We start from the raw sequence: 25731 nt of genomic DNA on the forward strand, positions 1-25731 counted from the left end.
GGTGTGGTAAAAGCAGTGATCACATCACAGCTCTCACAGGAGGCCATTCATTAAAGCTGCTGCTAATCAACACCCTTTATGAGCATGACCATGAGAGCAGTGTGTTACCTCACCGAAGATACCGGCTGTTCTATAAAAGGGAATACAGATGCTTTATTCTGAGACGTGTATATATAAATAGCCTAAATAAATTACGCAACCCGATACCAGAATAGGAGTATCAAAATGTTCAGAACTGACATGAAGGTAAACAGGGTCAGTGGGAGAAGTCCATGTTTGAAGTTGAAAGTTTTAATTTATTTGTTTCCTGCAAATATATTGTACAAATGTGGTTCCAAATCAGAAATGTCATTGTATAGTTCATTTAAAAAATAAAAAAAATAGATGGACTTGACTTTGTACCAACAAAAACATACAAGAAGTCTTCATATATGCATGTATTCCTGAACATAAATATTGGAATATATAGGAATCATCATTTAAGACAAAAATAGAGAACATATTGGAATCATAATTATATCAATTTAACATTAGACAAAGAAAATATCATAGCATGTAAACAACATGAACATATTTCTTGTTGTTCGATCTAATCAATCCTTAAGGGTTCAAACAACTGGTGGGAATTTGGCCTTTTTTGTTTTTTATTTTAACATCATAACTTTTACAAATTACAAAAAAAACGACTGATAATGCAGTTGTGATCTACATACAATAACAAAACAAAAACCAATCCAGAAAACAATAATAATTAAAAATAATAATAACCTAAATTTGAGAACTTGGCCTTATGGATGTGAAATTTCCTAAGTAAAATTAATAATTTGACAGCCTGCTGACCTTTTTGTTCTTTGTTTTCATAATATAACTGCATGTAGCTTTAATTGAATGTTTGATGTCAAAATGATAAAAATTTAATGATGTTATAGAAAGCCACAAACCTTGAGATTTTTTATTTATTTATTTATTTATTTTTTGGAATAAGGACTTTATTGCACAAAAAATACACTACAGTAAAACTACAGTATGGATCCGGAAAAGGAAAAGGAAATGGTTTCTGCAGAGGTCACCGAGAACTCGCGGTGGCAGCCGGGACGTCGGCGGACTGTGTGCCTGCGCGGAGGAAAGGTGCGTGTCCCCAGTGTCCGCTCCGGTCGCCCGGCTAGGAATGCGCCTCACGAACCCGGTCTGTGGTGTAATATTTGCTGAAACGCCAGCGGGGACTGTGGTCTAAGAAGAGTCATGGTTTGGCACCGCTTGTACCATTAGTATCTCAGCGTGCAGGTTTGATCCATTGAGCTAGCTGCGTTAGCCCGCTCCGTTGATTCATAGCGCGCTAGGTCGCTAGCTTAGCCTACGTGCTAGCCGGCTAGCTAGCTAGCTAGTGAGCTAGTTTTAGTGTGCTGCTGCTGGCCGATCCAGGACCAGACCGACTGCTGAACCCAGCCGCTGTTTCGGGGAAGAGGAGGCGGGGGCAGGCGGGGGGCCGGGAGAACGAGACGGAGTGGAAGTGAGTCAGGAGCGGCTGATGAGTTCAGACCAGAGCGGAGAGCCGCCGCTGCTGCAGGAGGAGGCTGATCCCGGACCGAAGAGCGGTGGGAAGGACGAGGCTCCGCCGGGGAGCGAGGGAGGCTCAGGCGGCATGGTGAGTGAGGCCTTCTTTAGCCAGTGAGCTAGCTACCTGTTAGCACAGTACGCCCCCCTCTCTGCGTGATATTCATTAAGCGACAGCTAAAATTAACGACATATTTTAAGCTTCTGACTTCCAGCTTGGCTTTGAATTTGTGACTATTTGCGCCGTCTGGCAGTATTTAATCGCAAGGTGATATTGGTTACCAGCCGCCTGAGACACAGCACAGACGGCAGCACTCTTAACTTGTAGCCGGCAGGTGATTTTTACACACTGATCTCCCCTGCCGGGAGCTAGCTAATGCTAGCTTAGCCGCTGTAACAAGCAGCCTCATTAAGTAGTTTGCTGAGTAATCATTAGCCTGCAAGTGAAGTTAAGACACCGTTGTGGATTGACGGTGGTGGTGATGGGGTCGGGGAAGTACTGATGGAGTTGTTTGTGATATGTTAGTGACCGATGCCTTATATTTTCGGCCGATGGGTAAGCGTTCATTCACTAACGTTATCTGTTAGCTAATCGTACTAGCTAGCTTGCCCGAGCTAGCGCGGTGACATGCGTTGCAAATACCTGGCCCTGCGCTGCGCAGCGCAGTCAGCTGACATTACTTGGCTCACCACGGCCTCTAACACAGAAGCATGCATTGTAACCATGTGTCAAGTTGTACGGCACAAAAATGTCCATTTGAATGACACTGGGGCCTAGCAGTGTGGCACAACCATTCTGATCTAATTGGTGAGGGAGAAGTGTCTTGAGGCACATTGTAACTGGCAGCTGTACTTGTCAGGCCGAGTGCTTTTTGCTAGAAGTGGTCGGATCTATTAGCAGGTGGCAAGTGACAATGTCAAAAGAAGAAGCTGGTAAATTTGACTGTTACTGGTGTCTCAAAGTTAGTGCATAACGGTCACCCTTTTCTCTTTGGATAAAAGCACAATCCACAGTCAGTCAGTTCACATCAGTGTGTGTATGCCTTAATATGTACAGTATGTGATCTATTCTTGGCCACAGATCTTTGCAGGGTCAGGATTTCTCCTGCCAGTCCTCAACCCCCTTTTTGATATGGGGAGTAAGCTCTGATCCTTAAATAAAAATATACATATGTTGGTGAAAGAATTGGAAACTGAATCTGTTTTATTGACCAAGTATGTGCAACACACAAGAATTCGACATGCTTAAACAGTTAAACACAGAATAGGTACTGAATGATTGGTCTGGTGTATTTATGGTGGGTGATACACATATATACATATGCATACACATGTATAGTAACACAAACTATTCTAGTATTAGTTTGGTGTTTTATCAACATGCATTGCTGCACAGACTTTGTGGTTACACAAAGCTTTTATAATCATTCTCTTCCTTGAGGGGTTGACAGGCGATCATGGGGCCCTCTGTGGCACATTTCATTGCACTTCTCTGGTTTCCAATTAGATGCCATGAAGGCTCAATGGTATGCAGGTGTTCCGATCATCCTAAAATTGCACCAGGTGATTTCAGTTAGCCCCCCCCCCCCCCCCCCCCCCCCCCCCCCCCCCCCCAAAATAAGGTTAAAGTAATCAGGGAACTCAGCAGGTGCAGTGATTGTTGGCTGTCTTGTTTTGTATGCATACTGATGGTTTTGAGAAAGTGGACTTGCCTTTGAAAATGCAGTACAGCTTTTATGTTTATTACAACAACAAAACGGTACATTTATTTTAGTTTGACTCACATTTTAGACAATTGTATGAGTTTATTTTGTATTTTCTGAGGTGCTCTTGATGGTTTTGTTTGCCCTTGAAGCCCAACAGTCGCATTAGGGAGCAAGTGTTTTATTATTCTTTTTATGTTCATATTTTCTAAGTCCATTGCCATAATTACATCAGGTTGAATAATGTTCCCCTTCAGGTTTCCACCTTGATGGCCATAGATTTCCTAAGGCCATTGGATTATACACTTAACAGCTATTAGGTTTATTTAATGCATTAAAGATGCCTCATGGTCAGTGCTCTATTGGATATAAAAAGCCTCTCAGTGTGTTTGTATTGATAAACAAATGAGTGTCAGTGGCTTGAAAGGATGCTTAAAAACAGTACTGTAGTGTGTAAAAATCTCATAGTTGTCAACAAATTGGAAAACAAGTGATGCCAAGCAGCGCTGAGATGGCACGTCTTAATCGTAGAATATTAAAATACATGATGCTTGTCGTAGTTTACGTCTCTGTTGCACCTTCAGATCTGTTAGAATATAAATATATTGTGAAATTGCAGCACTCTTAACACGTATAACTGCCAGCTTTACATGCAAACATTCCACACTGTGTAAAATGTTTGATTGTGTTAAAAGCCAAACATCCCGCTGCTTTTTTAATGCTGATATGAATTGAGCTCACCTGATCCTGCTGTTTCTGCTTTGAAGGTCACCTCTAAGGGCGCCGGTCTGAACCCAAATGCCAAGGTGTGGCAGGAGATGCCTGTGGCCCCCAGCGAGGCTGTCGCCACCAGTCCTCATTGGCCCCCCTCAGATATCAGTGAGGGTGAGTTACACTTCCATCTGCACAATTAAATATCAATCAGAGAACTCTTTAATTCATTTTTTTTTAAATATTTTGATAAGCTTTAAAGTTTAAAAAACAATTTTTTTTGTAAAATTAGACAGTGACACCCTGTTTATAAATACAAATATTGACATTTTCTCACTTTTAGTTACTTTTCTACCCCTTTTTTTGCTGTTGAAAAAGAATGGCGTATAGATGAGGTAAAGCCGCTCAGAATATCCGACTAGTTCTGAATGAAACTCTCCACCTTCACCAGGTTATTCTGAGCCTTCGTCTGCTGGGTGCAAGCTGTACACTGTGGGATTCACGGCCCTGGATGACAGCAGCTCCACAGCAACAGCTGAGATAGCAGTAAATGGAATGGACCCTCCTGAGTTGGGCTTTTCCCCCGCCGAGTCCACCACAGGGACCGCAGGTCAGTCACGTCACATCACATGCAGTCGTCTCCGCACACCAACTGTGGCTGCAACTAAGGCTTAGTCTCTTTTTATTGCATTTATTCTTCTTCTTTCTTTTTTTTTGGTGTGATATGAAACTGTATGGTCCAACATTACAAACAGTACTGCCTCACAGATGTGCCGTCCACTGCAGCACATTGACCACATCAATCTGTAGGATTTCGTATAGACGGATCACCTCAGCAGGTGGTTTCACTGAGTGCTCATCACTGCGTCGAGTCTTTGTTTGAAATAAATGAAAACATACAGACTGCTGGCTCCTCATGCCTCAATTAACCTTATTGTCCACAAACGGGCTATTTGTATTGCAGCCAGGTGAAACTTACTTGTAACCCACAGAGACTGTTTGACCACACCTAACCCAACATAGTCATTTGTGTTTCTCTGTGTTTGACTCAGGGGTAATTAACATACATTCAAGCCCAGTTTGACCTGTTCACACTGGTTGTCACCTCTCACATAAGACCCTTTCCTTAGAGGGGCACTTTGGTGACCTCTGGTGCTTAGTTGGACTTCAAAAACACCCACAATGCAACACAGCAGTATCTTTTACTCTACCTTCTCTATAGTTTGTTGTCGCATAACTACAGCCACAAAATACATCATATACTTCATATTACGTTATTCAATCAGATTAGCCAGATTATAAAACCATGAAATGTAGACTGGCCTGTTTAAATACTGTATGTCTGCCCTTCTCTCTCGCTTTGTTTAGACCCAACTGACACAGGTACGTAATTTAGAAAACAAAATCACAAACATCAGTGATACGAGGCTAATTCTTAGTAATGGAGGGAGGTGCCTGAAGCACTGGGAAGCGCTGTCCACTTCCTCTCGCACGTTCACTAATTAGGGGTGTTCTGGTGAGACGTGCTCCAGCTCACAATTTCCAGCAATGTATTTGGTGTGAGCTGTGAGAGAATCTGGCAAGAAAGCATACCGATAATCTATTGAAAAAAATAAAATGTAAGGCCTATAAAATGTATAATAAAAATTATTTTCTGCTGAGCCACTCAGAGGTTGAATAACATCCTGTTTTGTTTACCCAGTTATCATTGATAATTACCATTATTGGGATCATAAAAGTGCACAGTGATCAGTTGTGTTCTATCACTGACGTTTTTTCTTTTGTTTCTCAGCGGATTCCAAAACTGAAGAACCATCTCAGGTCTCCTCTGAGAATCTCAGAGAGTCTCTGAAGAAGGAGCTGGAGTTTTATTTCTCCAGGTAAGAGACAAGCACTCAATCACCTTTTTTTTTTTTTTTTTTTTTTTTTTCATAACGTAGAAATTGGAAAATTGAAGGCTAATCCACATGGGTTTGTTCTTCTGTGATTCAGAGAAAACCTCTCGAAGGATTTGTACCTGATGTCCCAGATGGACAGTGACCAGTTTGTCCCCATCTGGACTATAGCGAGCATGGAGGGCATCAAGGTCCTCACCACTGACATGGACCTCATCCTGGATGTGTTGAGATGTAAGTGGAAGTGGTTTGAGATGGTGTATTGTTAAAACAACCTGCATAAACCTGTGATGCGTCTAAATGTAGATACTTTGAATTCCCCTCAGCCTCTCCCATGGTACAAGTGGATGAGAAAGGAGAGAAAGTGCGTCCCAATCACAAGCGGTGCATTATAATCCTGAGGGAGGTCCCTGAGACAACACCTGTCGAGGTAACGTGTGCACACACAGCCTGTCTCTGGAAGCAACAAATTATAGTAAGGATGTACAAGTGCATCTCAATAAATTAGAATATTATGGAAAAGTCAATTTCCAATAGTTCAAGTCAAATAGATGGCCATATCAAACATACTTTATGAAATTGGTCTTTTGTAATATCAACATTTTTTTGAGACACTGAATCTTAGGTCTTCATTAAATGAAAGCCATAATCATTATAATTAGAAGAAATTAGATAAGTTAACACATGAAATGTTTCATTCTGTGTTTAATGGATCTATATAATGTGTTATTTTCACTTTTTGAATTGATTTACTGACAAATACACTTTTCTATAATATTCTAATGTATTGAGATGCATCTGTAGTGCTTGAAATCCTTAAACTTTTTCTTTTTAAGAATCAGAATCCTTTTTGTTGCCAAGTAGGTTTTTACACACAAGGAATTTGCTGAGGTGCATAATATAGATAAAAATATAGCAATAAAGGCAAGTACTCCAGCAGCTAAAATAGAAAATATATAGAGTAGAAAAGTCACCATACTAAAATTATTTGAAATATATATATAAAAAATATAAACAGTAGGAAAAATATTGGAAATATTGAATTAAGTGCATAGATTTTAATTACAGTTTTTGAAAATGCTTAAAATCTGTTATCTAGAATGTCAAGTCTACTTATAAGCACATGTTGAAACTTTGTTGTGTTTTGATGTGTCACCCTTCAATGGAATGCTGTCACTAAACATTTTGAGAAATAATCAGAGTACTGCCTATAAATGTTATTTACTACAGCTGTAAGCTGCTGGGAAAACCTTGAAAATGCCCCTTGAAAATCATGTCTGATTGTGAGACGATTTTTTTGTGTGTATTTCACAGGAAGTAGAGTCACTGTTCAAAAACGACAATTGTCCGAAGGTGATAAGTGTTGAGTTTGCGCACAACAACAACTGGTACATCACATTCCAATCAGACACAGACGCTCAGCAGGTAAGAAGTCCAACTTCACTTTTCTCCACATTGTGTGAAGTATTCGGTGGACACGCTGCCTCATGACTCTCCCCTTTGCTCCACCAGGCATACAAGTATTTGAGAGAGGAAGTAAAAACATTTCAGGGAAAACCCATCATGGTGAGTTAAATTAATACTCCTGTGTTGTTTGGGAAAGACCCTTTTGTTGAGTTGTTTTTAGTTATTTCACGCTTTGCTTTTTTCCCTGGTTTTCCACGCCGACAGGCCAGGATAAAGGCCATCAACACATTCTTTGCGAAGAATGGCTACCGTAGCATGGACAGCAGCCTGTACGCTCAGCAGTCCCAGAGCCAGTCCCAGTACAGCTCTCCGCTCTACATGCAGCACGTCTACCCCCAGCAGCAGTACCCAGTCTACGGCATCGTACCTCCTACCTGGACGCCTTCGCCCACACCGTACTTTGAAACTCCTCTGGTGAGACATACTGCACTCACGCTGCCGCGAGACAATCGCATAAACACAAACTTACAATTCACCCTTCGTGCAACTCATTTGGAATCATTCCCTACCCCTGTGTACAACTTTATTTTTTGTACACTGGAAAAAAGCAGCTTCACAAAGAAGTCTGTGGCTGGACCTGATGATGAGATCAATATGCGCATAGAGGGAAACCAGGGAGTGGAGTGACTGGCTTTGGTTCTCTCTTTCTCCTCTTCTTCTTCTCCTTTCTCTCTGTCCTCCCCTTCCAAAGTCAGGAGCTTCACTCAGGTCCCGATGAGCGTTCAGATTATGAGATCTGAGGGTTGAAAAATCATGAGAAGAACAGTTTGTGTGAATCACGCTGCTCTGTCTCTGTGTTTTGATAGTTGGTCATTGTTATGTGTTTGTTGATTTGAATTCAAATGAGTCTTTCCCTTCTTGCAATTTGAATATGTAAATGTGCATATTGTCCTTTTTCTTCATGTGCAGGCACCGTTTCCCAACAGTAGCTTTGTGAATGGATTTGGCTCAGCTGGACACTACAAAACTGGCTCCAGTTCTCTTAATATCACTCGCCCATTCAACAGAAACCGGTAAGGACTTTTGTTTCCCAGATGCCGATTTTGTTCTTCTTTTTTTCTTTCTGTTTTGATGTAACCTTCTGAACCCCACAACTCACCAACGGGTTTGAAAAGCAAAAAATTGCCAAACTTCCCTGATTAATCATAGCCAGAAACTGTAAAAACTGAAATTATCAGGAAAAATAGTAGAAAATATATTTTTAAAATAGTTATATTTGATGCAAATCACCTTTTTCTTTATGTGTTCCTTACAATTTTGCCAAAAAATAAACCATTTGCACCAGATCCTGTAACAAAAAATAAACTAACTGCAACTGGAAAGCTGCAACTCAGTCACTTGACAACAATTCAGTGAAACCTGGACTGAGCTGCAGTCTGTTTACACAGAGCAGAGGATGAAATGTAGTTTGTATAGATTGCAAGAAATTCATTTTGCAATTGTTGTACGATTTTGGCTTCAATATTTTATTATCCTGCACAAAAGACATTTTAGATTTTCTCCCTACTTCTAGCCACGATTGTGCTGTTTCCATAAAGGTGCAATACTTATATATTGTAGAGAAAAACAAGGCCACAGTGAGTAAAATCTGAGGAGCAAAAAAAAAACTGCCTGGGGTTCAGAGGGTTAAAAACTTTTTTTTTTTTTTATTTTTTTAATTAACTTATTCTAACTGGAATATTTTATCACTTGTGTCATTATTTGCACAATATTAAACCGTGAACACCAGATAAACTGCAGTTATGTGTAAAGAAAATGTGACTTCACCAGGGAAGTGTTGTTCATTCCCTGTCTTCTTACTGTCCCCACAGTGTTCCCCTCTATTCAAGAAAGAATGTAATAAATGCCTTCAGGTACCACTGTTACACAGTACAATAAGCTTCATCGCTCCCCTCATCTCTTACCATACTGCTGCAGCCAAATGACTAAATCCATAACGGGGCCATGCCTTCTGCCAGTCACCCTTTTATGGCCATGGTCCCTTTCCATCAGTGTGTAAATGTTTGTTGCCAGGTAATGGACATCCTGGATTTGTCATGTCATTTGCTAAATGTAGGCTGATTCAGAGCCACTGGGTATTTTCCAGTTATGGCCTCTTTACATGTAACAATTTTCTCTCCATCACAACTAACCACCCATTTTATTTGTTCATTGTTTTTTCTCAGTTTTACTGCTGCTTTCTTTGTTGTCGATTGTATTACCACAGGCCATGTGTTTTATGCTATAACAAAGAAACGCTGACAGTTTGGAGTTGAGTCGAGGTCAGGCAGCTGTCAAGCTTTAATTCATAAGTCTTTCACAAAGAGATGACAACTTTAGTTTGTTTGTACTCTGAGAAAAAAAAAGCAGCTTCACAAAGAAGTCTGCCGCTGGACTCTTCTCAAGTCAGACCTGATGATGAGATCAATATGCGCATAGAGGGAAACCAGGGAGTGGAGTGACTGGCTTTGGTTCTCTCTTTCTCCTCTTCATCTTCTCCTTTCTCTCTGTCCTTCCCTTCCAAAGTCAGGAGCTTCACTCAGGTCCCGATGAGCGTTCAGATTATGAGATCTGAGGGTTGAAAAACACGAGAAGATCGTGGTGCATTAAGATATTAGAAATCTGTGGAGCTGGGTGTTGTCAGCTCTTCTCAATGAGTTTATGATCGGTTGCAGGTTCCTAAACCTTCAGTATGTTGCAATCAAAGTCTCCACAGCTTCAACCAATCATGAGCACAAATGTAGTCGTCCCCCTCCTCCTCCTGCATGTCTACATATTGACCCTGAGGACACAGCATGCTGTCTTCCCACTGCAGCAAACTGTGAACACCAGTGTTTCCGTTCAACTCTTTATCTGCTTCAGTTACCTGTGAAGTGTGGATCGACCCACAACAAATGGCATCATTTAAAATATAGGCAGTCTGTTCCAGTCCCATCATATAACATCAGCGATTATAGTGCAGTTTTCTATCAGTAATGGCGTTAATGTCAGTGGTTTAACATGTCAGTCCATTAAATTAGATTCCCATATATAGCCGCTGAACATTTTTCAAGGCATTAGGGATATTGATCGCACTCGCACACATTTATGTATCATTGAGAAACAATGTTATGTTAAGGGAAACCTTAGTTATTGTTTTTTAACCTGGACCCTATTTTTTTTCAATGTCTAGTATTAAGCGAGATGCCTTCTTTGTACATGAATTTTCTCTGTAAAGGAAACACTGGTTACCAGTATGCATGAAGAGAATTTCTAGTTGATGTTGACCGTGCTAACCTCCACCCTTTTACCACTTTGGGACAGAAACCACGTGAAGCCCCAGGTAAGGACAAGCGAGGTGACCTCAGCGTCTATAACTCCTGTCCCCCTGGAGAGTCTGACTGGACTGCGCAGCCCGCAGCCCCCGGCTCCCATCGTTGCCGCCGCCACCACTACAAACCCGGTCCAGACAGCCTCCGACCTGAGCTCGGCGTTCTCGCATCTCTCCTCCTCTTCCTCGTCTCTGGACCCCAGCGATGACGGTGGCATGGCCGGACGTGGAAGGTAAACCTGTTTTACCTGACTGTCATGGCTGCTGTGACTTAGTCAGTGACTGCCAGAACTCCTTCTCTCCTGTCTCTTTCCCCCTCCTTATCCTCCCTCCCTCTCCCCCTTCAACCTTTATTGACTCTATTCTACTCTGTTGATCTGTCCAGTAAAACGACATCTATTTCACGTCTGTCTGTCCTGGGTGGGGGATCCCTCCTCTGTCGCTCTCTCAGAGGTTTCCTCCTTATTTCCCTGTTAAAAGGGTTTTTTGGGGTGATTTTCCCTGGTCGGTGCGAGGGTCAAAGGACAGAGGGTGTCATACCATGTACAGTCTGTAAAGCCTTTTGAGGCAAATCTGTGATTTTGGGCTATATAAATAAATTTGACTTGGCTTGACTGCTGAGCTGATGTTGATGGATGATTTTATCTGCATTTCAGACGGAGCACGACCTACAGAGGAACACGAAGGAGGCGAGAAGATGATCGGATTGCGGTAAATTGCAGTTTTCACACTGCTCTGCAACTTGCATGTTGTATTTAATGCCTGAACCACCTCGTGATCTTTCTGTTTGTCTCTGTTTCAATTTGCACTCACAGAGGCCCGTTCCACTGGCAGAGGTCAAGGTTTCACCACCAAAGTTTGACTTGGCCGCTACCAATTTCCCCCCTCTTCCTGGCTGCGTGGTCAGCACACAAGGAGAGCCAGTGCTGGAAAACCGAATGTCAGACGTCGTACGCGGTTTGTACAGGGACAAGGTGAGCAGAAATGAAGACTAACAGGCTGTAAATCTCTTGAATAAACTGCACTGAGTTTATTGTTCAGAGAGGCACTTAATACGTGTAATGTGCGTTCCTCTTGGCTTTATGTAGACAACAGAACAAGCCAATAAAGAAGCCACTGTGAGTCCAGGATCAGGCCATCCCCCAGTCACAGATGAGGCTGTGGCTGTCTCGAGTCCTGCCCTGACAGCAGCAAAGACTGCAACACAACCACTTGGACCCTCTGCCCCTGGGTACGACTATCTAAATAATCAACGTTTAATTCAAAAAAAGTTGAGCTCGAACTCAAATGAATGTAGTATTCTTAAAAAGTAACTCAAATGTCTTAATTTGTTCCGACAGAATCACTCGTCAGGAGAAGAGGGTGGAACGGGCCGAGCCTCCAGCTCCAAAAACTGCTCCACGCACACCTGTTCAAACGGTTGTGAACCCCTCCCCCACCACACAACCCGTGCCTAGCTCCAGGCCTCAGGCGTCTGCTGCCGCTGCCTCCACGCCGGCGACGACTCCCAGCACGCCGGCCCCTGCTGCTGCAGCCACTGTCCCCACCTCTGCACAGGTGAGACTGTCATTTCAGCCTTGAGAAATGACACTTGAGCTCAGTCGTCTTCCCCGATGATGAGATCTTTTGCGCATAGAGGGAAGTGAGGTAGTGGACTGACTGGCTTTGGTTCTCTTCTATCTGTCACTCTTCTTCAGTGTCTGTCTTTTATCTCCCTCTCCGCCCTTTCCCACCAAACGTCCAGGATTTTCACTCCTACCCCGATGAGCGTTCAGATTATGAGATCTGAGGGCTCGACAAAGAAAATTGTAAAATTTAATAAACAAGTCTGTTATAGCCCTTTTTAAAATTCCGCTTTTTCTTTTTATTCAGGAGCCACGTAAGCTCAGCTACGCCGAGGTGTGCCAGCGACCACCCAAGGACCCTCCACCCGCGGCTCCCGCCCCACCTTCCACCGGAACTGCGTCGGGCCAGCCGCTACGCGAGCTGCGTGTGAACAAGGCGGAGGACCCCGGCTCCAGCAGCGGCCCTGGAGACAAGCAGGAGAAGGGCCACGACAGGGAGGGGGGATGGGAATGCAAGGAGAGCCGACCACCACGCGAACGTGACTCTCAAGGCTACTACCGCAGCAATGGCCCCAGAGGCACCGGGGGCCTCAAGTTTCGGGAGCAGAGGCGCCCGCCTCCGGCCCGACGCAGCTCCCCACAGGGAGGCTACAGGCACACTGGCAAAGAGCAGAATATCCCACCAGTCTCGCCAAAGTAAAAAAACTTGATATAAATTGCAAAAAGATGTATGAATATATACATGGATATATATAATTATATAAAAATGAATAACATAAAAGCAACAACATTATGGTAGCCACCTTTCCCCCCTGGAACTTGTCCAAAGAAAAGCTTTTAAAATGACAACAAGACCGGGACATCCAGGACTAATGGGCAGAATGACACCAGAAGAACTTTGAGTGATTTGAAAAGGAAACAAAAATCTTGTTCCGGCCTCCAGCGTTATGCTTAAAAGAATTTTAAGTGCGATTTATCCGGAGGCCGTCTCATTTACGCTCTGCTAGGTAGAGGTGGGATGCTGGGCCGCGTAAACGGCCCTCTACCTTTTTTTCTTTTTTGATTTTAAAGAATAGATGTCTGCAAGAACAATATGCACTAAGAAGAAAAGAACATGCATATATGTCATGTACATATACAAAGATATCACTAACACGCAATGAGACATCAGTTGTTTTTTTTCTTGTGTGCTTAGGTTTGCAAGTATGACTGAAGGGTTGACTGATGTCTGTGTATGCATTGATTGTTTAGCAACTTGATTGAAGTGCTACAGTGTGCTGTTGCACTGATGTAATGAAATGGATGATTTTTTGATTTTTACATCAGAGACTCCCAAGTTGTCCTGAAACTGGACGGTGTGGTCTTCTAATGTACATTAATGAAAATTTGTGTTCGATGGTGGTATTTTGATCCTGGTTCATGATTGGCTTAAATTGTATCAGATATCTGAAGCTGTCGATGTACGCCGCGGTCAGATGTGTGGTTTTGTTTGAAGCCGAAATCCACTTTGGGGTGCTCACTGGCCTGTTAGCCACGGTGAACCTGCTAGCCTGGTCCAAAGTTTTTCATGTTAAGTTTTATCTCTATCTGTCTGAACCTATTTTGGGGTCGGTCCACTCTGGATTCAGAACTTTGTCATGTTGATAATCAGTCAGGTTCTCTGTTTACATGTTTGTTTTGATAGTAGGGGGTGACGTTTTCCAAGAGGAAAAAAAAAATAGGTTAATGATAAGATTTGACTGTTCAGTGCACCTGGTGGTAAACTTTAGGTGAGGTTTGGCTTTTCTACATCATCACAGGATATCCAGGTTAAGCTTATATCTGTGAATTGTTCTTAACAATGGCATAGTGTCAAAAATAGACTGAGGAGTGCTGTTAGCTGAGGATGATAGCTACATGATATTTGGCAGCCAAGTCGTGGGTATAGAGAACATTGGAACATTTTCACGTGCTATGTGCCAGCTGCCTACGATCATAGTGTGCTAGGATAAAGTTTGATTTTTATTGACGAGGTCTGCTAAAAAAAAAAAGTGATAATGTAGTCTTGGGGAAACTTTTGGCCCAGTGAAACTGGATTTTGAAGAAGCTGTAGAGGTGTAGTTGCCTATGCTATATCGTGATAACCCTTCACTAGAAAACGTGTGTGGGAGAATGTAATTGTTCTAGTACTGAAGTTACAGAGGGAGGCTTTTGACAGCAGGTATCCACCATATTGTTTTGTGCTTTTAGGGTGAGTTTGCTGGTTTGTTTTTCTTTGTTGTTTTTTTTTCTTTTCCTTTTTTTAATTTTTTTGAAAAAACGATTGACTTAGAATTTGAAGTTTGACTCACTGTATGTATTTTTGCTTTTTAAAATGTATTTATTTTAATTCTGATGCACAACGCTTTTCTCCCAATCTTGGTAGGCTGGTTTCCCCAAAGTTGTGTGAAATCGCATTGGCAAAAAAATAAAATCACGCATATGACATTTATATACTGATGGAGATGTCAGCTGAGCGAAAAATACTTGATGCATTGACTTTGGGTTTTAATAATGCAGTAAAACGAGTAACCAATCACTGGGGCTGTTATTTCTTTTTCATTAATGAGTATGAGCAGCTAGTGATTTAGTATAATTAAATAAATGCACTAACTTGTTTTTAAAAAAAAAAAAAGAATCTTACTCATGAGTAATGTGAAATCATTTTAGAAGCATATGGTTGATGTTAACAGGCTTGCAAATACCTACAGGAACCCCCCCTCCATATGTTTGGGTTATTTTCTGTTAATTCAGGTCGGGGTGGCAAAAAGGAAATATAGTAATGGATCAACCAAGTGTTTGAGACACAATCCTAGAACTGTATGAAATGTCACCAAAAATAAATTATTTTGATTTGGCTTTCCAGTGTCACCTTTCTTTCTGCTATCTTGTGTTTTGTATGTACACTTCACACATCTGTGGTTGAATGGGTTGCAGTGTTTTCTACAAAATTACCCTGAAATGTATGTTTTATGAAAAAAAAAAAAATAAGATGAAGATGCACTGTTTATTGTATAAAGAAATTGTAAAAACGTGCATTAACGCTGAGATTTGCGCTTTCTGACAGTCCTTGAATAGATCATCAGCTAACATCAGCTATTCTACATGTCTTATTTAAAATGTCACCAAAAATAGTGTTTGCACTAACTAGATCCTGTTAAAAACATTAAACTTGCTCCTCAGCGACACTGTGAAGACATGATTGATTCTGCTGAGATGAACGGTCACGTGACAAATATTCACTGAAAATCTTTACGCAAAGCCGAGAGAAGAGGTCAGGAGAAGCTGCAAGTAGAGGTTGTAAAACTGCAATTCAATATGTATAGCATGTGGAGACCCAATTTTTCTCCAATATTCATGGCATTTGTGGGCACTTTTTAAAAAATTCAAGACATAACTTTTTTTTTCTTTTTTATGATTTATTACTTAACTTGCACAAATTACATTTTTGAGTTCACACTCTAGCCATGATTGTACTGATTCCATAGAGCTGTAAGACATGTATTCATATATTGCAGTAAAATACTGTGAGTAAAATGTAAAAAGAGCAAAAATTGCCCTGTAACAGCTTGTTGGGGGCTCAGGCTAATTGGTTAATCACCAATGAAGTCTAAGTGTTGTAAGTCATTGGATTACAGATCCAGGCCTTCCGAATTGCAGGGTATCTTCAGGCCATTTCACAGTTTTGTTATCTGACCTGAACAGGTCCGTCCAAGTATCAGATTGTGGGTGGGGTTTGAGCCATTTTAGTCAAAGCTTGATGCTAGAGGGGGGAGCTAAGGGTCTCCTTTTGAAAAAGACTGAAAGTTCCTTGAGTTTGCCAAATTTTAATTTGTCTGCATCCATGCATGTTATGTGTTGCTCGAGAAACTGCACAATCTGCAGGAAAGCATGAATAATGGATGAAATATAACAAAAATGTAGCTATGTAGAAATGTGACACTTCAAGTTGGGCTTAGGTGTCAGTTTTATGCCTGTGCAGGCTCCGACACAGCAATCAGTAGCTTATTTTATTAGGTGTCCAGCAATAGTGAAAAATTACTATTACAAAGTCCAAGGTGATTAAATCAAACAGCTCGTTCTGTCTGGCTAAAAGCCCCATGGCATTAGATGTGATAGTTACTCAAGACGATGAAAAGTAGAAAAACCTGACACCAAGAGGCTTGGAGTAAAATGTTTTGTATTATGAGAAACTCTCAAAATAATTGGTTCGTATCGGTTGGTATCTTATTTTTAGATACTAACTCCTATTGGGAGTTTCTTGTGTTGTGATACTAAGTAATTCTGAGATACTGAGTCATTATTTTTAGAGTTTATCATTATTTTTGAGACACTAAGCTATTGAGAAAGTTTAAGATTTTTTTTTAATATATTTTCAAATTACTCAGACACTGTTTAACAAACAAGTAAGCCTTTATTTTTTCTTTGTTTTATAAAAAAAAAAAAGTTTGATACTAAGTTATTTTCAGAAATTTGTCATTTTATCACATTGGCAGAAATGGGCTTCAATACTAAAGTGAGGATTTTCTGTTTTTTGATGTAAACTGAATATTCTTTTTTTTTTAATATACATCAAAATAATGAAACTCTCAGACTTAGTATGTTATTTTGAGATATGAAGTCATTATTGCAGGAAAGTTTCTCATTATGGCTATCACATACATGATCACACATCATGCATACATTTAATGAAATATTGATCTTTTGAGATTAACAAATAAGTGATTCCATGTCACAATTCTTGTCAATCTGGTATTATGTGAATGATGTGAAAAATATAGTCTAAAAAAAAAAGTATTGCACAATAAATTATAATAAATGAAGGTGTAAAAATGTGCACATTTGTGATTGCATGAGATTTCTATCCATTCTTGCCAATTTGACTTAGAAAAAAAGTTAATTTATAAAATACATTAATAGAAATAAACTGAGTGACTTTTAAGATGTTTTACAAAAAAATTCAACATTGACATTCCCAGGTCATGTAAAACCAAAGATATGATAATAAGATAAGATAATAATGATAATATGTAATTTTGCACATAGTTTGTTTTTGAGGAGTTGCAGCTCACAAGAAAAAAAAGCCTACAAATATGCATGTTTTTATGAGACTTTTTTGTATATAGTTTTATTATATTTAAATTTTACCTTTTTATATGTTCATATATGCATCCTATCTTTACATTTTCAAGTTCCAAAACAGTTCATTGAGCGTATTTGTGGTTTTTATTGTAGTAAATAGTATAATTTTTCAACTCAGATTTCATGATTTTTGTGTATTTCTGCGCTCAATATGTCGATAAAGTAAGTTAAATCGAAAAAATAATTGTCAGATCATATAGGTGAAAAAATGGACACCAAATATGGGTATAGTAAACATTTTTCATGTGGGACATGAAGGGCAAAATCAAAAGTATTCAAAAACGGCTCAGACCCCAGAGAGTTAAGGCACATGAATCTCCATTGTGTCTTACAGATTTAACCTTAACTTCTTGAAAAGATGTGTTCACACTTAAGTGAGAATTTGCTGTTTTTCTCTGTTGGTGTAAACCGAATATTGCAGTTGGAAGCTGTGGTCGCTCTTCCCTGACATTCCCATGACTTTAGGATAACTGTAAAGATAAATGTTTGTCTCTGTGTGCTGCTGGCTCTGCTGTCAGTCTGCAGTGATTTGTGAAGCAACTTGTTGGACTGTACCTTAACATGGTCATGAGCAGGAGGCATTCACGGTATGTCGGTGTGGACATGCATGCCTATTTTGGGAGAGGAAGTACACTGTGTAAAGCCGCAGTCGGCGCCTTCCCGTCAGACGCCGTAAAACCGGCATTTAACGATTAAATCAAAAAGTTAAAGTGAAGTTAACGCAGAGGAAAGCAGCCGTTAGCTCGGTGCGGTTTAAATAGAGGGGCTCGAGGCGGAGGGCGTGGCCGGGAGCGCTGACGCTCCTCTGTGTTTATGTGGACCCGAGCAGCAAACAGTCCACACGGTAACCTGTCAGACCTCCAAACCGTGGATCAAAAACGGTACGTCGTCTAATTAGCGTCGGTAGTTTATCCATAACGGACGTGGAGATGACTTGAAAGCGCGTCCACAAGTATTTCAAGTGAATGTCACTCGATTTTTCTCCGCCTACGGCTGTCGATTGTTCCTCGCATCTCGACGCTAACGTTAGCTCGCTAGCTAATGCTAACTTCGTGCTAGCTGCCGGTGAAAATGTAGATTTTTTCAAAACTTCTAAACCACCTCGTCACCGTCAAGCAGCTCTTTTAATGTGTATATTACGACCAATGAGGTGTTTATAAAAGATGCCACTTGGGTGGAAACGTGCCTCATTGGGGTTTTTTTCTTTTGTTGTAGAGCATGTTTTTGGAAAGTGAGCTAACGTTAGCCTTTAGTGACAGTCATTTGTTTACGTGTAGTTGCTTACATGGCTGATGGTCTGCTGGCACTCAGCTGTCAGAATAACCTTATGCATCCTCATTCACTCACATTAACAGTGCAAGCATACACAAATTACATTTGCATGGTCGGAACCATGGTGTCCTGACAGACGCTATATATTTAACCATGTTAATGTTAATGAATGTGACGCTAAATTGTCAAATGTAATTTGTGTTCATTTTGGTAAGAAAAGTAAACACAATCAGAAATGCCTTATTGATCCCCCGAAGGAAATTTCGTTCGCTACAGTTTCTACAACAAAGAATAGAAAGAAATAGTATAGAAATAGAAATTATATATATTTATAAATGGTAGAAAATTTTCAAAATATACAGACTTAAGAAAATATACAAACTTTAAAATATATTTACGCAGACTTGATACATTTTTTTATATTTAACCTAAAATGTATATATATATGTATATATATATATATATATATATATATTATTGAACATGTAAGCAGTTGACAATAAATTATGATAAATGAAGGTGTTTTGTGTAAATGTGCACATTCTTGATTGCATGAAATTTTGATGTATGTAACTTGATGTCAGAATTCTTGCCATTTCGGCATTATGTGAGTTTATTAAAAATGTTTTCTTAATTATAAAGATAATAATACATTTTGCAAACATTTAGTAAAATTGTGCAGGAAAAAGTGCATTTCTATATTACAGCATGTAATAATTAAATAAAAATGATAAAACAGAGTGTTGTATTCTTTACTCTTAAAGTCTTTTAATGTCCAGGTGTCTCCATTGTATCTAGCTTTAACTTCAACTTCTTGAAAAATTCTGTTTCAGTGTGCCGTAGCGTCACCCCGGCCCGGGTGCCATGGTCCTCAGTTACACATGAGCTCTACTATGTGGTACATCATGCAAAGCATTCAAAGTAAATACTCGTTGTCTGAGCGGCTCATACGCACCATCGCAGCTATTCGCTCCTTCCCACATGACAATGTGGAGGATCTCATTCGTAAGGTAAGGCCTGCGCCTCTTCTAGTCCAACTCCAAATAAATATCTCCTCTGAGCATCCTCAGTGATGTTGACATTGTTTATCTCCTGTGTGCCTGAAGGGAGCTGATGTGAACCGGATGCACGGCACACTTAAGCCCCTGCACTGTGCCTGTATGGTGGCTGATGCTGACTGTGTGGAGCTGTTGTTGGAGAAGGGCGCAGAGGTATGTCATTGATGACTCATTACACTCTGAACCATTTCCTAGAGCAAACCACAAGATTTTAGATTAAATTACTCCACCTTCTACATAGCCACCGTATGATAGAAATTCAACCTGCAGAGTGTTTAACCTTGTCTTTAATAGTTGATCCATGACACAAAATAATAATGAAGGTGTAGGCGCTGGGCAGTTTTTAAAACCTGTTCCCTGTTGGTGCATTCCAGAAAGCTTTGATTTGTGCATCGGTGTTTTGGCAATTCATTTTTCAGGTGTCAAACACTGAAATTATACAGTAAACAAACATGGAACTGAAATGATTGGACAATGACACTTTAAAATGTTGGAGTCTTTTCCAATGAAGGCAGAAATGCAAAAACAAAGTGGCGGCACACAGAATTCAGAACAAATTGGTTGCATGCATGTAGTTAATGGGGCTACCTTCACCACAAACAGTTCTTAAAACAGCTACAGTGATCTAACATTTTAACCTGAGCAGGAAACTGGCGGCTGGCTGTTAACTTTTCACGACAGCACTGTGGGTCTAACTGAAGGGCTTGGTTTTTGTGCCGTTACAAGCATCGCTACAATCGTTGGGGATTTTCCAGACCAGGAAATTCTCTCTGCCCAACTACTGCACCTTCTGATCTATATTCCACTTAAGTTAACCTTGCAAATACTAAAACCAAAATGTCATGTGCACAATCCAAGCAACTAAGATGTACCGCTTTGATCTGTTTATTGCACAATTAAAATATGGCCCAAAACTCCTTCGCGTAACCTTGCTCTTTACCTTACGTGTCGTCATCAGGTAAATGCTCTGGATGGATATAACCGCACAGCGCTGCACTATGCAGCAGAGAAGGATGAGAGCTGCGTGGAGCTGCTGTTGGAGTATGGAGCCCAGCCAAACGCCCTGGACGGCAACAAGGACACTCCACTTCACTGGGCCGCCTTCAAAGACAACCCAGAGTGTGTGAGGGCTCTGCTGGAGAGTGGGGCTTGTCCCAATGCCAGGGACTACAACAATGACACGCCTTTGAGCTGGGCAGCAATGAAAGGCAACCTGGAGAGTGTCAAAGTGCTATTAGACTACGGAGCCCAGGTCCATGTGACCAACCTGAAGGGCCAGACCCCTATCTCCCGACTGGTGGCCCTGTTGGCCCGGGGCCTGGGCACTGAACAGGAGGAGGAGTGCCTGGAGCTGCTGTGCCGGGCAGCAGGCCGCTTTGAGATCCGGCGGGCTGACGGCACCCTTCCCAGAGAGCTGAGTAAGGATCCCCAGCTGCTGGCCAGGCTGACCAACATGGTGGCTCAGGCTCCCACGCTTCGCTCTCTGGCACGATGTGCTGTTCGCCAGAGTCTCGGAGTCCAGTTCCTCCCTACTGCTGTAAAAGAGCTTCCTTTACCAGAGACTATCAAAGACTATTTACTGCTGAGAGACTGAGGTGATGAAAGCCTTCGGGGAGCTCTCAGACCTCACTGGCTGATTATTAGACAGCTCAGCACACAGCATTTATTGGCAGCGTCTCCACTGAATTATGGGATATTGTCTGACAGTGGCCCTCATTTATTACACTTTGCAAATGAGTACAGATTTATGTCCTTTTTTTATTATCTAGTGGACTACATGAATAGTGCAGATTGTAACGTTTGATCCATTTCAGTTGTAGGGAAAAGACTGGAGCAGTCCATGTTTATATTGTTTCATTAAAACATCTAAAAAGTAAGTTATTTTTGGTAACTCTGGTCTGGCCTGTTAAAAATAATTGTTTTCTCAGCCCATCCTGCATGTAGAGTTATTCATTTTTTTGTATGCAAAATGGAAAAAAAAAAAACAAGTATTAAATGTTCCATTTGAATGCTTAAATATCATGTTATTATGGTTTGTCACAGAACAAATGTTGAGTTTGATGGTAAAAGTAGTATGTGCTCATTGTAGGATTAGATTTAAATGTAAGATTTATAGGTTTATAAATGAGGGCTAATGTCTAATGATGCCACAGGATGCAGCTCCTGAAGTAGTGCTCAGGAACTAATGTTATGTAGTGAAAATGATAGTTGGAGTGGCCATCTTTCTGTCGATGACGTCCCAGTGAACTCACAATGCAATAGATTTTGCAATGTCAAGAAAAACAAGAAAACAGAGGAAAAAAACACACTTTGACCTGAACAGAAAAGATTGTGCCAGATTGAAATAGTTTTACTTTGCAGGATATTATGATTGGTTTCACAAAATGTGCCAGGCACACGCAGCTTGCCTCCATCTTGCTCTCTGAACATGTTCCACACTGATTCAAAGTGATGTCAACACGCCTGCTATCACATGCAGTTTACTATTTATTTGGGGTTTATTTCAGTGAAGGTTGCCAAGGAGGAATATAATGCTTTCATTTTATTTTTTTAAAATAATGGATCTTTTCAGTCTTAACATGCAAAAGTTTGGGTTTTCAAAGGTGCTCCTAGGTCTGCATATGTTTTTAAAAAATACTTTATTTTAAATGAAATGTTTAAATGTTAGAACCATGAAATGGCATGATGTTTTTGTCCTTGAAAAAAAAATCACTAAATAATGATAATGATAAATGTATTTGCGTTTGTTATAGGATCTGTCTAAAATCTGACCATTTCTGTGCTTGATTTTGTTTGCTTGTTCGGCTGCTTTATAAAAAAGAATTAACCCCTTAGATCATGTTTTGTGTACACTTGCAAAAGTGCTCTTTTTGTTTGTCAATGAAAGTAAATGCCTTTATATTGTATTCATTTTCTTCTCTTTGTTGTTCTTCACAAATCATGAAGTTGTTTCAGAGGAAAGCTTGAATCATCAGGTGCAGTAGACTGAAACACTTGGATGTGTCATTCTGATTTGATTGGCCCAAATCTGGTTGTGGTTTTATTTGTTGCACCGGTCTGTTTCACAGCAGAAATGATTCACCAAAAGCAAAAAAAGCACAGGTGTCACTGATACCATCAACAATGGCTCCACTCAGTCGGCCATCATTAATCAAACTATTTACACGTGTGCTTCTCCTGTTTGGAATGCAATTTCAATCAGTGTTAAATAATGAATAAATCCATGCAAATGTGGCATGAATAAATACATGAACCTGGCATTATGAAATAAAAATCTCTGGAAATAAATGTTAAATAATAATAAAAGTACTCATTTATACAATTCTGTATAGATTTCTTTATATATTTATTGCCAAATGTATTTATTTCAGGAATTATTTCAGAGACTTGTTTATTTCATAGGCCTGTTGATTGATTGATTTAATATTGGCTTGAATGTAATTCCATACCCCTGCACTGTAAATCACAGCTCAATGCTTTTGAAATTAAACATTTCCATACACCTACAAGGAACATCATGAATATAATTTATTTTTATTATTTTTTACAAAGTTAACACATGATGAATTGTCCCTGAAAATACACCAACATTTAAAATCTTATGACAATATCTGCTGGGTCAAACACATTCAACAGCATGAATATTATCTTAGTGAAGAAAAGGCAAGATTTCCTTTTGACTGTGTGGAATTGCATCTTCTTGTTAGTGTTTAGGATTGAACACAGCTGTGATCACTAAGTGTCTGTACAGTGTAATTACAGATGACTGCACTCATTAGACTGAATCACAGTCATTACAATGAGAGATCAAATGTGAGAAACAATATCACATATTTTTAGTCAAGACTGTTTCTAAGATATCACAAATACTTGGATTATTTTGAAACTGTTAAAATGTATTTACTTTATAAAAACAGTGATGACTTTAGCAAAACATTATACATCCATTGAAACTTTTTTAAAATATTGTCAAAAATACACCTTTAATCATAGAAAGAAACTGAAAGTAACCAAAACACAGCTTAAAATTGTGATACTTCAAAATCACTGTAATCTACATGTCTCATGAACGTTCACACGAGAAATCTGTTTACACAGAGCTGAGAGGAGAGATCAGGAGAGGTTGCAAGTAAAGGTTGTAAAATTGCAAAAAGTTCAATATGTATAATATGTGGAGACACATTTATTTTTTTCAATATTCCTGACACTTGTGGGCACTTGAAAAGTGTTGTATGTATAGATCCCACTTTATTCCAATTAAAAAATAATAATTTATCAAAGAAATTCAACTTGCGTTTTTTCTATATTTAAGATTTATGTCATTACAACTGTGTTATTCTACACAGAAGACATTTTTGAGTTGTTCCCACCTCTAGCCGTGATTGTGCTGATTCGATAGAGCTGCAGAGTAATTTTAACTGCAGTGCATGTAGTTCTTAAATGATCCACTAGGGGTCTCTCTAGCCTTGTTTCTGAATTAATTGTCTCAAAGCCTCTGAATAAGATGTTTAGTTTCATTTGTAAATTGGAGAAAAATTCTCTTACGTAACAGCTGCTGTGGATTACATCAGATGCCTCCTCTATAACACTTTATGTATTTTCAGATATTCCACAAGAGCTGACTAAGCATTATCTCAAGTTCAACCATCGCAGCATATTCTATGTCTTTGTAATATTAATATTTCGGTCTATTGTTTGAGGCTTGTACACCGTGAGAGAACAGTGTGAGAATATCAGGAAGGAAACCACAGCAAGAGGGGAAAAGCCCCCCCTCAAATTCAATGTCCAGATTGGTCGTACAATAGTTTCAACTATTTGCTTTTATCATGTGAATTGGGACACATCGTCCAACAGTAATTTGAACAGGTATTTTATTTTAAAAGGAAACAAATAACTACTTAGTGACAATGGTCCAACTCTGTGTGCCAGTTTTCTAGGGTTGACTCAGAAATAACTGAAGTTAATTAATTATTACAAATCAAAAATGAGCCTTAATGGGTTTTACAAACTGTCCAGTTTACGACATCCTCCGTGTCTCTATTTGGATAAAGATAAACTCCTCCAACAACAACTTAAACTTCTAATGGGCTTCTTAAGAAAAAGTTTAATATAAATATACAGTATCTATATCACAGACACGTTTGATAATTCACAGGCTTTAATTTCACCCACGCATCCAGTTAATAAAGATAATGTTGTCTTTCGTGATTGTCTAGAACAGTTGACTACTATGGGGGCTATCCTTTAATCATAAAGACAAATGTACAGAGTAATGAATTTTCTTTCTTTCTTTTTTTTAAGTCATGACAGTTTTAAAATATAAGATATTAACATGTAAAAAATATGATAAAAATAATAAATATATAAAATGTTTTATTTTTAAAAAATATAAACCACTATTTTCTTTTTTTTATTATTATTGTATTTTATGGTAAGTATTTTTGAGACACTTATATACATACATATTATTATACATACATACATACATACTTTGTATGTGTATCATTCATGTTTTATGTCTACATTTTAGGCGAATATTGTACTTCTATCTTCATTAAATTTTCCTCCCAGCTTTAGTTACTTTTCAGGTTGAGATTTTTACATAATAATCATGAAAAATGATAAGTAATTAGGACTTCACAGTGCATTAAATGTGCAGGCATATGTTTTTTATTTTTTTATTTTAATACCAATCACAGCTCAATGCTTTAGGAATTACATACACCTGTAAGGACTACATGAACATGTTTTTGATACAAATTGCATTATCTTTGACAAAATGACAAGAACTTGTGCTAAATCGTCCACTTTGTGATTAAACTCCTTAAAATAGTGTCTGAAAATCACCTCTTAACCCTCTGGGGTCTGTGATCGTGCCGTCCGGATCAGATCACGTGACGTTTAACAAAAAAACATTCAACATTGACATTCCTAGGTTATATAAAACCAGAGACATGATAGTTTTAATTTGATAGTACAGAAATATTTGAGCGTTGGTGTTGCTCTCTGTGTAATTTTGCACATAGTTTGTTTTGAAGAGTTGCAGCTAACAAAGAA

General features: G+C 39.6%; 2 protein-coding genes across 3 annotated transcripts; both read left to right on the forward strand.

Moving 5' to 3' along the window:
- The first annotated feature begins 1031 nt into the window (after positions 1–1031).
- Positions 1032–15060, forward strand: larp4aa (La ribonucleoprotein 4Aa). Of its 2 annotated transcripts, XM_059333003.1 has the most exons (17): positions 1032–1645; positions 4025–4142; positions 4420–4578; positions 5761–5848; positions 5961–6097; positions 6190–6293; positions 7178–7288; positions 7376–7429; positions 7535–7744; positions 8240–8343; positions 9142–9183; positions 10613–10852; positions 11276–11330; positions 11435–11593; positions 11708–11850; positions 11960–12176; positions 12492–15060. In XM_059333003.1, exons 1-17 carry the CDS (start codon positions 1529–1531, stop codon positions 12882–12884), a joined length of 2451 nt encoding a protein of 816 aa, XP_059188986.1. In that variant the 5' UTR covers positions 1032–1528; the 3' UTR covers positions 12885–15060. The 2 variants fall into 2 exon arrangements, with proteins under 2 accessions (XP_059188986.1, XP_059188987.1); XM_059333004.1 differs by lacking the exon at positions 9142–9183 and having other exon boundaries at positions 1033–1645.
- Positions 15061–18109: 3049 nt separating this feature from the next.
- On the forward strand, positions 18110–22580 carry asb8 (ankyrin repeat and SOCS box containing 8). Its single transcript, XM_059333996.1, has 4 exons — positions 18110–18225; positions 19450–19626; positions 19723–19827; positions 20633–22580. Exons 2-4 carry the CDS (start codon positions 19498–19500, stop codon positions 21266–21268), a joined length of 870 nt encoding a protein of 289 aa, XP_059189979.1. The 5' UTR covers positions 18110–18225; positions 19450–19497; the 3' UTR covers positions 21269–22580.
- The last annotated feature ends 3151 nt before the right edge of the window (positions 22581–25731 follow it).

Source organism: Centropristis striata, chromosome 5 (assembly GCF_030273125.1).
Source record: "Centropristis striata isolate RG_2023a ecotype Rhode Island chromosome 5, C.striata_1.0, whole genome shotgun sequence".
Taxonomy (NCBI): Eukaryota; Metazoa; Chordata; class Actinopteri; order Perciformes; family Serranidae; genus Centropristis; species Centropristis striata.